At 38.3% G+C, this 17,608-nt stretch overlaps 1 protein-coding gene across 1 annotated transcript in view; it reads left to right on the top strand.

The window, feature by feature from the left end:
* Positions 1–17,608, top strand: part of LOC108523666 (dmX-like protein 2) — a gene marked incomplete at its 3' end in the record, with an annotated part of 105,484 nt that overhangs the window by 36,295 nt on the left and 51,581 nt on the right. The window contains exons 2-3 of the mRNA XM_017864385.1: positions 6,358–6,483; positions 14,038–14,109. Coding sequence (XP_017719874.1) covers positions 6,358–6,483; positions 14,038–14,109 — 198 coding nt within the window. The remainder of the gene's footprint in view (positions 1–6,357; positions 6,484–14,037; positions 14,110–17,608) is intronic.

Below are 17,608 nucleotides of genomic sequence, written 5' to 3'. Positions count from 1 at the left end.
TTGGCTGAGACGATGGGGTTTTCCAAATATACAATCATGTTATCTGCAAACAGGGACAATTTGACTTCTTCTTTTCCTAATTGAATGACCTTGATTTCTTTCTCTTTCCTGATTGCCTTAGCCAGAACTTCCAACACTATGTTGAATAGGTTTTCTAACTCTTAATAAGATGTGCCTTCTTCTGTAGAAAAGTAGACATATTTACAGTGATCAAAACTCACTCCCAGGGAGAGGTGGGAGTTTAATAGTAATACTCTTGATAAAGTATTCTTGGTAAGATTATAGTACTTCGTTAAACCTGTCAACATGCTTAAGGCACCTTCATTTATCAGGGTTTTTTTTTTTTTTGGTTTTTGAAGTTTAGACACATATCAGTAGTTGTCAATGATCTCATGCTTTGACCCTGTAACTTCTGGGATGTTAAAACATCCAACTATTCTATAGTAAATGCCAATGTAATTAATCTATTGTATGCTGTAATTTCATAGGAAATGTGGTCATGTTTGTTTAAGGTTTTTAAAAGTTTTCATTTTGTTACTCTCCACTTCAATTTATCTGAGACATAAAGGAAATTTGAGAAATTAGAACAGTGTTTGTGGGATTAGAGTATTAGTTTTCTTTTCTGAAAATAATGTACTTAAGACAATTATATATAAAACTAAAGTTAGAGAAGACTGAATGAGTGTGTTATGCCTCTTCATACTGCGTATTAAAAGTCCTCTCAACATGTCTAATACTCCTTATCAGTGCTTTTTTTGTCTCTTAAATTTAGACACATCTGTCAGTAGTTGTCAGTGATCTCAAAGTTTGCATTGTTCATGAGGACATTAAACCCTCTAGAGCAGCGGTCTCCAACCTTTTTGGCACCAAGGAGTGGTTTTGTGGAAGACAGTTTTTCTACAGTGAGCGGTGAGGGAGAGGGATGGTTTCGGGATGATTCAAGCACATTATGTTTATCACTAGATTCTTATAAGGAGCATGCAACCTAGATCCCTAGTGTGTGCAGTTTACAATAGGGCTTGCGTTCCTGTGAGAGTCTAATGCCACCGCTGATCTGACAGGAGGTGGAGCTCAGGCAGTAATGCTCGCTCACTCACTGCTCACCTCCTGCTCTGAGGCCCAGTTCCTCATAGGCCATGGACTGGTGGTAGGAATAGAGGGCCCCTGCTCTAAAGAAAGCAGCAATATCTTTATTGTGGTAATAATACCACAGCAAAGAAAAGAAACACATTCACACAACTTTAAATACAATTTTTAGGAGTTCAGAGACCTACTGAGGCCATCTATGACTACGTCTATTAGACTTCAGGTTGAAAACTCTTAGTTTCAATGTTCAAAGCAGAGAATACTTTTCTCTTTCCTAATAGGATGGATTTGGTCTCTAAGAATAGGATTATAACAAGTGAGGGTTAATATTTTTTTTTTTTTTTTTTGAGACGGAGTCTCGCTCTGTCACCCAGGCTGGAGTGCAGTGGCCAGATCTCAGCTCACTGCAAGCTCCGCCTCCCGGGTTCACGCCATTCTCCTGCCTCAGCCTCCCGAGTAGCTGGGACTACAGGTGCCGCCACCTCGCCCGGCTAGTTTTTTGTATTTTAGTAGAGACGGGGTTTCACCGTGTTAGCCAGGATGGTCTCGATCTCCTGACCTCGTGATCCGCCCGTCTCGGCCTCCCAAAGTGCTGGGCTTGAGCCACCGCGCCCGGTCGAGGGTTAATATTTTTAAAGTTTTGTTTTGGATGTAACAGCTTATGCTACAGAATTATCTCTTAGTTATGAATTACTAATATCAGCTAATCATTCTTTATCATCAGCTTAGTACTTTTATAAAACAAATCCTCCCACATGAATGGAAGGAAAGCAGTTTTTCTAAGACCCTTCCTCTTTTCTTGGGCCTTCTCTGTGGGTAGGGGCTGAGCCATATCCTTGATTTCTAGATAAAGTGTTTTATAGGTCAGTACTGTTCGAAGAGCAGGACGCTGGTATATCGTGCTCTGGCATAGGTCAGCTCTACAAAGAATCCAAGGAGGGATAATCCAGTCCAGTGATTCCATTTCTCCAGAAAAGGCTTGCTGTCCTTTTCCTTGCCTCTCTATAATAATCCTGTGACCTGTCTCCCACATGTGAAGAAGTTAGTTTACTGACTTTACTAACTTAGCTTAGTCAGAAGTATTTCATTTATCTAACACAAAGGAGCCCACATCCATACTCTCTGGGGTCAGTTTAGTATTTACTTGTAGTCTTAACGAGCACCCTCTTTTCCTCCTGCACTAAACATTCTTCCTCTGGTAATACTGGATTCTGAAAAAGAATGGAACAAAATCACTTTTGATCTCTCTAAAATTGAGAGAATGGGAATCTTTTGAGTAAATTATCGCTTTTGTATAAACTGTTGGTCTTTACAGAATGCTTATTCTGTGCTCCATGATGTGGTAAATTAATTGGGATTACAAAGATGAACATACTCCTTCTAGCACCAACAAGATCTTCATGGAAGAGAGGTAGGGCAATGCAGTGGAAACAGTAGGAACTTTACTGTGAAGCAAATGAATCCTCATTCTGTGAACTAGGGCAAATTACTTATCCTTTCTGGGCTTCAGTTTCTCCGTCTTCAAAAGCAGGCCTGTGAAGATAATGATAATTTTTATAAAGACCCTAGCAAAACAGCTTGATCACAGTAGGTATTCAGTAAATGGTGAATTATAAGGAAGGCTTAGGTAGATTCTCTTCTAGTAGAACTTCTACATTTGTGGATACTGTTAGCTGGAAAGTCAGTCAAAATCTCTCCCTCTTTTCTTAAGCTTATGAGGATAGGTTGGCCAAATTGTTAGCAACAAGGCAGTGTCAGTGTTTCAACTCCATGTTCTTTGACTAAGTTTCTAAGTGCTTAGACTTCTGGAGCCAGATATTCGGTTAGAAAGACTTTTAATAATTTATTACACAGCTATTTATTGAGAGCTGCTTATGTGCTAGGTGTTGGGACTACAGTGGTAAACAAGGACAAGGTGAGGTCCTTGCTCTAATGAACCATTCAGTATAGTGGGAACCAGACAGACATTAAACATGCCTTAAAGCCATTAAAATCTCATGGGCCCTCAGTTACAGAATACACATGATTCAATACTGACTGATTATATGAGTCCCTTTTTCTTCCACACTTGGGTTATTTATGCATTAGACTCTTTGGAAAATGCCCCTGTGCACTTTTTCAAGCTGTTAGTGTGCAATAGTTTAAGAGATTCTATTCTAGCAGTAATCATGGTTATTATATAAAATGGTAGGCATTGCCTAACTCTGGTTCAACAGGAAACTAGCACCGGACATAAGTTGTTCCATTTTGATGGGAATTACTAGTTTGGTAGGGGGGTTGAAACCGTTCTAAACCAGTGGTCTTTAAACTTTCTATTTTTTTCCTTTTCTTGAGACAGGGTCTCACTTAGTCACCCAGGCTGGAGTGCAGTGGTGCAATCATAGCTCATTTCAGCCTTGACTTCCTGGGCTTAAGTGATCCTCTCACCTAAGTTTCCCAAGTAGCAGGGACTGCACGCATGTGACACCATGCTAAGCTAATTTTTTGATGTTCTATAGAGATGAAGTCTCACTGTGTTTCCCAGGCTATTCGTGGTCTCCTAGGCTCAAGTGATCCTCCTGCCTTGGCCTCCCAAAGTGTTGGGATTACAGGCATGAGCCACTGTACCCAACCTCTTAACCTTTAGTAGCTGTATAGTATTCCCATGTAATTCAGTAATTTATTTAACTACTCCTTACTGATGAGTGGTATAATTATTTTCAGTTTTTGCTACTATAGATACTGAGGCACTGAATGTCCTACATATATTTTGGCAAACTTTTGTACATATATGTATATAAGTAGGGCAAAATAGGGACTATTAGGGTAAAATAGGGAATATTTGATCAAAAGGTATATTGTATTTAAGATTTTGATAGATATTGCCAAATTATTTTATCCATGAAGATTTTAATTTAAAGTCTGGAGTGGGACTGAGCAATCTGTGTTTTTGACAAGTTTCCTAGGTGATTTTGATGCCTCCAATTTGAACTATTGCCGGATCAGAAAAATGGAGTGTAGTACACATCCTCTGGAAAACATCAGGCAATTATGGTTATCTAGGGAAGAGTAAAAAGCCTTTTCAGTGACTGAGCTGTAAGAGTGAATTTATCTTAAGTAGCAGTTGCTAGGGATGGCCCATCTTTAGAGAAACAAAGTGTACTAATATTTATCTGGAATATTTTATGTCTTTTTGATATATAATGTAGGGAAAAGAATGTAAAAATTGTAAGGACCTGAGTTTGAACACTTTGCATTTAGTAACTGTAATCTTGGGCAAATTAATGAACTTGAATTTTTCTTTATATAATAATATCTACCTTCCAGATTTGTTGCAAAGATTAAAGAGAGAGTGATACAACATTTGTTGAGTACCTCTTCTGTCTTCTAGTATTTTATGGCTATCTCTGTCATGGCAGTTTGTCATTTAGCTTTAATTAGTAATTTACCTACTCATCTCCCCATTAGAGTAACTGGGACCATGTCTTGTACTTTAGTGTTCCCAGTCACTAGCCCAGACTCGAGACTTGGTGCACTGTTCTGTTACTTAAATGACTGTGTACATTTTCCATTTTAGTGTTCGTAAGTATCCTAAGAGACAAGTATTATTTGCTTCATTTTACCATGAGGAAATGCTCAGGGAACTTAAATAACTTTCTTAAGATAGCACAGCATGGCATAACCAAAATTGAAAACTGTGTGTAAATTCAAACTAGATAAAGTCTGTGCTTTTTCCATGAATCCACTTTGCTGAGATAATGATATAAGGCATGTTGGAAATTTTGAAATTGCTACTCAAGTGTAAGATGATTTTGTTATTTTAATACTATACTTGAAAATTAGCATGGTGATTGAAACATTTCTTCTGCATATACTCAATATTCTTCAGTTTGGCTTTCCTGAATTCATGGTATAACCAAGTCTGCCTTGTCTATAAGAATGTAAGTGATCATTTCCTCTTGTGAGTGATTTTTCTCTATATTTTTCTTGCTTAAAATTCTATCTTTGCTTTTCTTTTGGTGAACTTTTTGATTTTTATAAACACATGGGTTTAAGATGTTTTATATAGTGGTTAGGGCAGGATTTTGGTAACATTGGAAGTTTTAGTAGAAGTAATGTTGTCTTCCTGTCTGGTCTTTATCTTCATTTCCGTCTTTCGTTAGCAGCCTTATATGGACCCCTTCAGGGCATGGGTCACTGATTTGGATCTCATCACATGTCAGCCCTGCTATTGGATATCTCTATTTTGTAGGTCATAACCACATTGCTTAAGGGTGTGGAAACAGTGAGGAAAATACCGTGTCATAAGTTTTATGTTTATCTTGCTTTTAATGGCGCTTTGCTTTTGAGAATTGGGGTAGGTTGTTTTGAATATTTAATCATAAATAGTTTGGAAGAAAAAGAAAAATGTCCCCACTCTCTGACCCTTATGTCATAAAATTCACAACATTGCAAAACAGGAATAGCATACAGCAAGAAGTGTTGCAATAGGAAGAAATGTGTGGTTTTACTTATTAGAGTTGGACATGGGAATTTTCCCAACAATTTCTGTTTTGTGGTCTATTTTCCAGACCATATAGGGATATTTGCCCAATATTCTATATAAGTTTGTTCATTTTCTGTTTTATTTGACTTTTTTTTTTTTTACCTTTGGTAAAACAACTTTGGGTTGGTTTCCTTTCTCCCTCAGGCCTGATGATGTTGGGGATGGATGGTGGATATTGGAGGCAGGCTGCGTTATGGATTCATTTGAGTCGTTGACGCATTTAAATTTAGCCATTGCCTTAGTGCGTGTAATTCTGCCTTTGTTGTTCATGTCTACTTCACTAGCTCTTTAAGGCATGTGGAATTGTGTTGGAAAATGCATGCCTGATTTCCATATTGATGTTTCTTAAGTCTGGTTTGAACCCTGGGAACACAGTTGTAGTCTTCAATGTCTTAGTATTTTTAGATGGAGCTTTTATACTTTAGGGTTTACTGAGATGAACTTTGGAGAGAAAGTCTAAACAGAATAATTTATGACCTGCAGGAACAGAGGATGTCATGTTTAAGAACTGGAAGAACTCTTTTCCTATTAGTAACAGTTGTTGAATGATAATGCATGGAGTATCATCAGTTTATTTTTTATGTGATTTTTAATGTTCTTATTTAGAAATTGATATTCTTATATTAACTATTTTGTAAAATGTCCCAAGGTATACTTTATAATGGCAATAAAATCTAAGGTAAAATATTATGTAATAAGGTTTCATAAGTTATGTATCTTATATATTGTAAAATTTTTTTTTTTAGGCATATGGATCAGGCTGTGATATTGTTATTTTGGCAAATGACTTTGAATGTGTACAGATCATTCCTGGTGCTAAACATGGAAACATCCAAGTCAGCTGTGTGGAGTGTTCTAACCAACAAGGAAGAGTAAGGGATTTAATTTCTTTACTAAATGTCATTTAAAAATGTGTTTAATAATCTCAGAATATTCTTACCCTTTTATGCAAAGCTTGTCTATAATTTCTTATGTATTGCTTGGGTGGCTGTTAATAGAAGTTGTAAAGCGATAGGTTTATACAAATTGTAAAGTGCCATTAAACTGATAATTTGACAATTGTTCTACAGCTGTATGTATACTGTCTTCAAAGATCTGTAGGCCTTACAATACTGTGCATACTGACATTCTGCCAGTTACTACTTCTAGCAGCCATTAAGCCAGTAAGGGGAAGTAAACTTTTATCTTCTCTACCTAGCACCCCTTATGTCCCTCATATTATAACATCAAAGTTGTATTAAATTCTGCAAGTTGTTAATGTCTAATATCATGCTTGTCATATAGGAAGAGATTTGTAAAATCTGTTAGCATAATGAAAGTTTTTTTGTTGAGTGAAGAGTCTTATAGTTCATTCAGGCTTTAAAACAGACGATTTATTTTGAAATAGTTAAAATTTCATCATATGTACCTCTCCCGCAATTTTCAAACATAATGTACATCAAATTTTGGTTGCATGTCAATATGGCATGTTTGCTGTATACCCCAGCAATTCAGTAAGGCTAATGTTATGTTGCCGAGTTGAATGTCTCTACAAGAACAGAGAAGTAAGATTTTTACCTATAATCATTGTAATGGTTTAAACTATCTTAGTGTTCTAGAAATTGTTCTTTATTGGGTAACAAATTTGGTCAAGGATATGTTAAATCAGAATATTCATGTTGATAAATAGTAATCATACACATTTATACTGAATGGTAAATTATGGTTACTTTATTATACCATTTTTCCTGCCCTATCCTACTGCCCATATCAAGCCTTAATATCTGTGTAAGTGTACCAGTACTTGACAGTTCAGTGATACATTTGACCTAGTATTGGAACACTGGATTTCCTGGTGTTTCCTGATACTCGTTTCTTGTTTTCTAATTTTCCCCAAGGTACTCCTCACCCTCAAGCATTGCTTATACTTATTTTAGAAAACACGGAGAATGTCAGATTTCTCTCATTAATTTTTTGTTGCTCTTCTCTCTAGGCCGAGCAAGGTAGCTTAAGCCTGCCTAAAGTTGTATGATAGTTGTCAGAGGTGAATTTTAGTAAATAGCTCAAGTGCCGGTGATAATCGCAACGAACACGTTCTCTGGGAGTAAAATTTTTTTAAAAGGTATATAGGCCGGGCGCGGTGGCTCAAGCCTGTAATCCCAGCACTTTGGGAGGCCGGGATGGGCAGATCACGAGGTCAGGAGTTCGAGACCATCCTGGCTAACATGGTGAAACCCCGTCTCTACTAAAAAATACAAAAAAAAACTAGCTGGGCGAGGTGGCGGGCGCCTGTAGTCCCAGCTACTCAGGAGGCTGAGGCAGGAGAATGGCATAAACCCGGGAGGCGGAGCTTGCAGTGAGCTGAGATCCGGCCACTGCACTCCAGCCCGGGTGACAGAGTGAGACTCTGTCTCAAAAAAAAAAAAGGTGTATAAGACATTGGTATTCATACCATGGGAAACAGAGCAACTTGTGTTTCTACTTTTCTTGAGCTGGTTTAATGTAAATAAGGCAAAATTGTAGTATCTTTATTGTCTTTGTTGACATCTTCCTTTAGTCTTTTTATCCCCCAGTTCTTGTGGTGATAACTTTCACATTCATGACTTCGTATTAGTCTGTTACAATCATTCATTCATTCATTGACATGTTGAATGGAATCATTCACAACACTTTTTGCATGTTATTTTAAGTAGCTTTCTGTTGTGGATTATGATTTTTCTTGGAAAGAATGTTAGATGTTAGGTAAGAGTTAAAATCACTTTTTGGCATGACAGTGCCTTAAAATCATAGGGGATATTTTTGGCAGACCTTAAAAGAATATATACCTAATGGAGTTTTAAAGGTTAACTGGGGTGCAGAGGTGTCAGAAAGGATGGTTTTTGATCTGTGCCCTGTAGTTAAATCTTACCAAGAGGAGGATGAACTTGGAACTAGCCTTCAAGAAATTATTGGAAAACAGGCTCTGGTAGTTTCTAGGAACAGAGGGATTTATGTCTTTTCTTATCAGGTATGTGACATGGAACAAAATCCTCCTGGTCCCTAAATTTCTTGCTTCAGTTCTCTGGAGATGTCTTCTTCAGCTCTTTCCCCCAGGTGCAGTGTATGGCTCCCTGACTTCATCTTGGCCTGTTTTTTCTATTCCTTCCTCTAGATGGTGTCTCAATTGGTATTTTCTGTTTGATGGTATAATTAGGCCATTTTATTTGAAATATTTTTAAGACCTGTTGTTAATTGATGCTTTTCTCATGGATTTTATGTTATTTTCACTAGATTATAAAGTTTCTGACAAAGATGTGTGCTTTTGAAATGTATTTTTTAATAGTTGTTTTATATTAAAATAAAATTCTTATGAAAAATGTGATTTTTTTATGTGCATATATATTTTTTTATTATACTTTTTAAGTTCTGGAGCACATGTGCAGAACGTGTAAGTTTGTTACATAGATATACACATGCCATGGTGGTTTGCTGCACCCATCAGCCCATCATCTACATTAGGTATTTCTCCTAAGGCTATCCCTTCCCTAGGCCCCCTACCCCCTGATAGGCCCTGGTGTGTGATGTTCCCCTCCCAGTGTCCATGTGTTCTCATTGTTCAACTCCCATTTATGAGTGAGAACATACAGTGTTTGCTTTTCTGTTCATGTGTTAGTTTGCTGAGAAAATGGTTTCCAGCTTCATTCATGTCCCTTCAAAGGACATGAACTCATCCTTTTTTATGACTGCATAGTATTCCATGTGTATATGTGCCACATTTTCTTTATCCAGTCTGTCATTGATGGGCATTTGGGCGGATTCCAAGTCTTTGCTATTGTGAATAGTGCCACAGTAAACATACATGTGCATGTGTCTTTACAGTAGAATGATTTATAATCCTTTGGGTATATACCCCATAATGGGATTGCTGGGTCAAATGATATTTCTGGTTCTAGATCCTGGAGTAATCGCCACACTGTCTTCCACAATGGTTGAACTAATTTACACTCCCACCAACAGTGTAAAAGCGTTCCTATTTCTCCACATCCTCTCCAGCATCTGTTGTTTCCTGACTTTTTAATGATCACCATTCTAACTGGTGTGAGATGGTATCTCATTGTGATTTTGATATGCATTTCTCTAATGCCCAGTGATGATGAGCATTTTTTTTTTCGTATGTTTATTGCTTATGAGCTTAAGGAGATTTTGGGCTGAGATGATGGGGTTTTCTAAATATACAATCATGTCATCTGCAAACAGAGACAATTTGACTTCCTCTTTTCCTTATTGAATACCCTTTATTTATTTCTCCTGCCTGATTGCCCTAGCCAGAACTTCCAATACCATATTGAATAGGAGTGTTGAGAGAGGGCATCGTTGTCTTGTACTGGTTTGCAAACGGAATGCTTCCCGTTTTTGCCCATTCAGTATGATATTGGCTGTGGGTTTGTCATAAATAGCTCTTATTATTTTGAGATACGTTCCATCAATGCCTAGTTTATTGAGAGTTTTTAGCATGAAGCGCTGTTGAATTTTGTCAAAGGCCTTTTCTGCATTTATTGAGATAATCATGTGGGTTTTGTCATTGGTTCTCTTTATGTGATGGATTACATTTATTGATTTGTGTATGTTGGACCAGCCTCGCATCCCAGGGATGAAGCCAACTTGATCGTAATGGACAAGCTTTTTGATGTGCTGCTGGATTTGGTATGTCAGTATTTTATTGAGGATTTTTGCATCAATGTTTATCAGCCATATTGGCGTAAAATTTTCTTTTCTGGTTGTGTCTTTGCCAGGTTTTGGTATCAGGATGATGCTGGCCTCATAAAATGAGTTAGGGAGGATTCCCTCTTTTTTATTGTTTGGAATAGTTTCAGAAGGAATGGTACCAGCTCCTTTTTGTACCTCTGGTAGAATTCGGTTGTGAATCCGTCTGGTCCTGGACTTTTTTTGGTTGGTAGGCTATTAATTACTGCTTCAATTTCAGAACTTGTTATTGGTCTATTCAGGGATTCAACTTCTTCCTGGTTTAGTCTTGGGAGGGTGTATGTGTCCAGGAATTTATCCATTTCTTCAAGATTTTCTAGTTTATCTGTGTAGAGGTGTTTATAATATTCTCTGATAGTAGTTTGTGTTTCTGTGGGATCGCTGGTGATATCCTCTTTATCATTTTTTAATGTGTCTATTTGATTCTTTTCTGTTTATTAGTCTGGCTAGCAGTCTATGTATTTTGTATTTTGTTAATCTTTTCAAAGACCAGTTCCTGGATTCACTGATTTTTTTGAAGGGTTTTTTTGTGTCTCTATCTCCTTCAGTTCTGCTCTGATCTTAGTTATTTCTTGTCTTCTGCTAGCTTTTGAATATGTTTGCTCTTGCTTCTCTAGTTCTTTTAATTGTGATGTTAGGGTGTCGATTTTAGATCTTTCCTGCTTTCTCTTGTGGGCATTTAGTGCTATAAATTTCCCTCTACACACTGCTTTAAATGTGTCCCAGAGATTCTGGTATGTTGTGTCTTTGTTGTCATTGGTTTCAGAGAACATCTTTATTTCTGCCTTCATTTTGTTATTTACCCAGTAGTCATTCAGGAGCAGATTGTTCAGTTTCCATGTAGTTGTGAGATTTTGAGTAAGTTTCTTAATCCTGAGTTCTGATTTGATTGCCCTGTGGTCTGAGAGACTCTTTGTTATGGTTTCCATTCTTTTGCATTTGCTGAGGAGTATTTTACTTCCAATTATGTGGTCAGTTTTAGAATAAGTGTGATGTGGTGCTGAGAAGAATGTATACCCTGTTGATTGGGTTGGAGAGTTCTGTAGATGTCTATTAGGTCTACTTGGTGCAGAACTGAGTTCAAGCCCTGGTATCGTTGTTAATTTTCTGTCTTGTTGATCTGTCTAATATTGACAGTGGAGTGTTAAAGTCTCCCACTATTATCGTTTGGGAGTCTAAGTCTCTTTGTAGGTGTTTAAGAACTTGCTTTATGAATCTGGGTGCCCCTGCATTGGGTGCATATATATTTAGGATAGTTAGCTCTTCTTGTTGAATTGATCCCTTTGCCATTATGTAATGCCATTCTTTGTCTCTTTTGATCTCTGTTGGTTTAAAGTCTGTTTTATCAGAGACTATGATTGCAATCCCTGCTTTTTTTTTGCTTTCTATTTTCTTGGTAAATCTTTCTCCATCCCTTTATTTTGAGCCTATATGCTTCTCTGCATGTGAGATGGGTCTCCTGAATACAGCACACTGATAGGCCTTGACTCTTTATCCAGTTTGCCAGTCTGTGTCTTCTAAGTGGGGACCTGGTGGTGACAAAATCTCTAAGCATTTGCTTATCTGTAAAGGATTTTATTTCTCCTTCACTTATGAAACTTAGTTTGGCTGGATATGAAATTCTGGGTTGAAAATTCTTTTCTTTAAGAATGTTGAATATTGGCCCCCACTGTCTTCTGGCTTGTAGGGTTTCTTCCCAGAGATCTGCTGTTAGTCTGACGGGCTTCCCTTTGTGGGTAACCCGACCTTCTCTCTGGCTGCCCTTAACATTTTTTCCTTCATTTCAACCTTGGTTAATCTGACAATTATGTGTGTTGAGGTTGCTCTTCTCGAGGAATATCTTTGTGGTGTTCTCTGTATTTCCTCAATTTGAATGTTGGCCTGTGTTTCTAGGTTGGAGAAGCTCTGCTGGATAATATCCTGAAGAGTGTTTTCCAACTTGGTTCCATTCTTCCCATCACTTTCAGGTACACCAATCAAACGTAGATTTTGTCTTTTCACATAGTCCCATATTTCTTGAAGGCTTTGTTCGTTTCTTTTCACTCTTTTTTCTCTAATCTTGTCTTCTCGCTTTATTTCATTGAGTCGATCTTTAATCTCTGATATCCTTTCTTCTGCTTGACCGATTCAGCTATTGATAATTTGTGTATGTTTCATGAAGTTCTCGTGCTGTGTTTTTCCACTCCATCGGGTCATTTATGTTCCTCTCTAAGCTGGTTATTCTAAGCAATTCATCTAACCTTTTTTGAAGGTTCTTAGCTTCCTTTCATTGGTTTAGAATATGCTCCTTTAGCTCGGAGGAGTTTGTTATTACCCACCTTCTGAAGCCTACTTCTGTCAATTTGTCATTCTCCATCCAGTTTTGTTCCCTTGCTGGTGAGGAGTTGTGATTCTTTGGAGGAGAAGAGGTGTTTTGGTTTTGGGAATTTTCAGCCTTTTTGCAGTGGTTTCTCCTCATCTTCATGGATTTATCTACCTTTTTTCTTTGATGTTGGTGATGTTGATAGTCTTCCTTTCTGTTTGTTAGTTTTCCTTCTAACAGTTGGGCCCCTCTGCTGCAGGTCTGCTGAAGTTTGCTGGAGGTCCACTCCAGACCCTGTTTGCCTGGGTATCACCAGTGGAGGCTGCAGAACAAAGATTGCTGCCTGTTTTTTCCTCTGGGAGATGCTAGGCAGAGCTATCCTGTAGGAGGTGTCTGTTGGCCCCTACTGGGAGGTGTCTCCCAGTCTGGATACACGGGGGGTCAGGGACCCACTTGAGGAGGCAGTCTGTCCTGTATGAGAGCTCGAGTGCTGTGCTAGGAAAACTGCTGCTCTCTTTAGAGCTGTCAGGCAGGGACGTTTAAGTCTGCTGAAGCTGCACCCACAGTCACCCTTTCCCCCAGGGGCTCTGTCTCAGGGAGCTGTTGGTGGGCTCTGCTTAGTTCAAACTTCCCGGCAGCTTTGTTTACACTGTGAGGGTAAAACCACCTACTCAAGCCTCAGCAATGGAGGATGCACCTCCCCCCACCAAGCTCGAGCATCCCAGGTCGACCTCAGACTGCTGTGATAGCAGCGAGAATTTCAAGCCAGTGGATCTTAGCTTGCTGGGCTTCGTGGGGGTGGGACCCGCTGAGCCAGGCACCAGAGAAAATTTCCTGTTCTGCCGGTTGTGAAGACCGTGGGAAAAGTGCAGTATCTGGGCCAGAGTGTTCTGTCCCTCCCGGTACAGTCTCTCACAGCTTTCCTTCGCTAGGAAAGGGAAATACCCCAACCCCTTACACTTCCCGTGTGAGACAATGCCCCACCCTGCTTCAGCTCACTTTCCGTGGGTTGCACCCACTGTTCAGCCAGTCCCAGTGAGATGAACCTGGTACCTCAGCTGGAAACGCAGGAATCACCCGCTTTCTGCATCCATCTCGTTGGGAGCTGCAGACCAGAGCTGTTCCTATTCGGCCATCTTGCCAGCTGTCCATCCAAATATGATTTGTTTGAATAGATCAGCCTTGTATTTGATGTGTAAAATAAAGCCTGCTGAATTTTTTGATAACAGAGGAGAGACTCTTAACTCCAGTACACTTCCAGGTATATTTATGGAAGGAAATAAACCATGAATACTGTATTGAGATTATATTATATGTAATCAGTTTATACATTATTATGAAAAGGAAGATACCTTTATTTTACCCTTTTCTAGATATTAATGCTATATTTATTCTTTTTTAGATTGCAGCTTCATATGGTAATGCTGTTTGTATATTTGAGCCCTTGGGCATAAATTCTCATAAAAGAAATTGTGTAAGTATTAACCAATAATAGAATATTTTTAGAATCTAGTTAACTTTAGAATCCAATTGATGTTAATAAAGGCTCCTTAGGAGCTAGTGCTGAACATAGACTAGAGTATCAGTGAAAAATTGGTCTAGTGCTTTATGTTAGGATCCTTACATTCACTGGGGATACATCCCTAGTGTTTTTAGAAACCCAAGTCTCTAGAATATTGCAAATTGAGATTTCCTGTGTTAAATGAGAGCTACCCTAGTTTGAACTACTCTTATTTCTTATCTGGATTACTAATCTCTATCTGATAATCTGGTTTCCTGCTGCCTTCAACCCCAGTCTCTATTCTCAATAGAGCAGGTCGTGACATTTCTCTGCCTAAAAGTTTGTAATCGTTCCATATTTCTCTCTCTCTCTCTTTTTTTTTTTTTTTTTTTTTTCTTTTGAGACAGGGTCTCACTCTCCCTAGGCTGGAGTGCAGTGGCATGATCACTGCTCACTGCAGCCTCAACCCGTCAAGTGATCCTCCCACCTCAGCCTCCTAAGTAGCTGGGACTACAGGCATGCACCACCATGGCCAGCTGATTTTTAAATTTTTTGTAGAGATGGGGTTTCCCTGTGTTGCTCAGGCTGGTCTTGAACTCTGGGGCTAAGCGATCCTCCCACCTCAGCCTCCCAAAGTGCTGGGATTATGGGCATGAGCCACCATGCCCAGCTGCTCCGTACTTCTTTCAGATAAAAAGCCAAAAGTGTTTTGTAGACTACGACTTCCCTTCTACGCAGTCCCACACTTACTACGTCTCAGAGGTCACCTCCTAAGTTCTTGTCCTCTCTGGTTCTACTCTGGCCACACTGGCATTTTTACTGTTTCTCAGTTAACCTTCCCTCTTTGAGCCTTTGTGTTGGTTGTTTCCTTTGTCAGGAATGTTATTCCTCCAGATATCTCCAAGGATAGCTCCCATAGATCCTTTAGGTCTTTGCTCACTAATATCTTGACAATGAGGTTTACCTTGACCACCCTTTAAAAAATTGTACCCCCGCTTATCTTGCTATTTAAAATTTTTTTACAGCATTTATTTGTTATTGTTTGCTATGTAGAATGTTATCTAAAGGTACATAAGGGTAGGAAACTTTGTTTCTTTTTTTCACTGATGAATCCCCAGTACTTAGAGCAGTATCTGGAACAGCCAGATGCGGTGGCTCACACCTGTAATCCCAACATTTTGGGAGACCAAGGCGCGTGGAACACAAAGTCAGGCGTTTGAGATGAGCCTGGCCAACGTGGTGAAACCCTGTGTCTACTGAAAATACAAAAATTATCCGGGTGTGGTGGTACACGCCTATAATCCCAGCTACTCAGAAGACTGAGGCAAGAGAATCGCTTGAACCCAGGAGGTGGTGGTTGCAGTGAGCCTGGACTGTGCCATTGCACTCCAGCTTGGGCGTCAGAGCAAGACTCCATCTCAAAAAAAAAAAAAAAAAAAAGTATCTGGAACATAGTAGGTATTCCTAAATGTTGGTCAAATGAAGGAGTTTAAAAAGCTCACTTACCAGCTCAGCTAAGTGGTTAAGCATACCACATTGTGAACCATTCAGATTCACACTGGGTGCTATATTATATTTGTCTTACTTAACGTTCAAAACATCTAATGTGGTTAGAACTAAAAAGTACTGCATGCATTAAATTTTTACTGTCACTCACAAATAATCAAAATTGCAAATGCTAAATCTGAATGCTGAGTATATATTTACAAGTAATATTTAAAGTATATTTTTAAGTGAAATGCCTTAAAACAAATGGTTTTGGAATTTTTTCATTAAATATATGTATTTTGATATATCTTTTTACATTCCCCTAAAGCAGTATAAATTAAAGTATTAATCTTTCCCTATAATAGTATTATGAAATGGATATCAAATTTTGGACTACCTAAGAGACACCTAGAGCACATACTAAAAATTTAGGTTTCCATGTCTCATTCCCCAAATTTCTTCAAGATACTTGCTCCACAGATTACACTCTAAGGAACACTAAAGGAAATGGTGTTAAGGATGTCTATAATTTTAAGAATTATTTAATTACTACACTAAAATAGATTCGTTGAACAGTATTTAAAATCGTGTTATGCTGTTGTGATTGTTGTTTGGTCAGCAGTGGTAGGGTTTAAAACTAACATTTTCTCTGATTATAAAATGTAAAATTATTTTTGGATAATGAAGTGCAGGGTTTGCAGATACATACACACATTTCCCACCCCCCTGGCCCCGACACATTTTTTTTTACAGAGTCTTGCTCTGTCACCGAGGCTGGAATGCAGTGGTGTGATCATAGCTCACTGTAACCTCAAACTTGTGGGCTGAAGTGATCCTTCCGCTTCAACCTCCGAAGTAGCTGGGTCTGCGGGCATGAGCTACCATGCCCAGCTAATTTTTAAATTTTTTATAGAGATGGGGGTCTTGCTATGTTGCCCAGGCTGGTTTTAAATTCCCGGCCTTAAGCAATCCTCCTGTCATGGCCTCCCAGACTGTTGGAATGCAGCTGTATTTTAAAATTCTGCCTCGAGGTAGTCAGGAAACCTTGTATACATTTAAAAATTGTTAAATATTCTTAAAATACTATAACACGAAAGGGCATTACTGTTTAAAAAGTATTATTTGCCAAGCAGTTAACATATAGCTTGCCTAAGGTAACATAGCTTTGCAAAGCTTTTCAAAAATGTCCTCTCACAAAAGGACATTTTATATTTATGTACTACAAAGAAATATATAAACTTTTGTTTACTTAGAGAATGTATTTCATGTCAAAGGTTTTTGACTTTTAAACTTTAAATCACCTTTTAGAATGAAAATATTAAGAAAATAGGATAGAAATTCAGATATAAAGTTTGTGGATTATATATACAATATAGTGCAGATGGGTTGACTTTTGGGGAGATATATCTAGGTTTCTTTTAGACATTGAGTCCATGGGATTATGACAATTTGCATTTCTTCCTAATGTGCATTTATTTTGTGTTAATAAACATTTATTTAACATCTTTATGCCAGCCATTAGAAACTCTGAAGATAACAGAAATTGTTATGACACAGTTTCTGTCCTTGAAGAGTTGCAATTTAATGGGAGAGTCAGATGTATAAACAAATACTAATTCCATGTGATCAGTGTTATAATGGCAGAATGTAAAAGTGGTATTGGTGCTGCCAGGATGTCAGAGAAGGCTTCATAGCAGAGATAATGAGTTAGCTAATCTTAGTGGAAGGATAGGGGTTTGCAGATGGAGACGTGAGGAATAGGATATCCTAAATATAGGAAGGTATTTATGGGCATGGAAGGAAGCCTGAGAGAACCTGCTTTGTTTGGGCATGGCAAGGAGCTCAATATGGTATAATAAATAGTAGTAGAACCAGTGAAAGTTATGTTAAAACAGTATATGAAAATAATAGTGAAATATTTTCATCTTTGTTTCAGATCATAAGGTCTTAAGTTGAAGAAAATGATAAAATGGTAGTGTTTTGG

The sequence above is a fragment of the Rhinopithecus bieti genome, unplaced genomic scaffold (genome assembly GCF_001698545.2).
Source record: "Rhinopithecus bieti isolate Rb0 unplaced genomic scaffold, ASM169854v2 scaffold_76255, whole genome shotgun sequence".
NCBI classification, from domain to species: Eukaryota; Metazoa; Chordata; class Mammalia; order Primates; family Cercopithecidae; genus Rhinopithecus; species Rhinopithecus bieti.
Note: the sequence above shows the minus strand (reverse complement) of the source record. Positions and strands in the feature narration are given on the sequence as shown.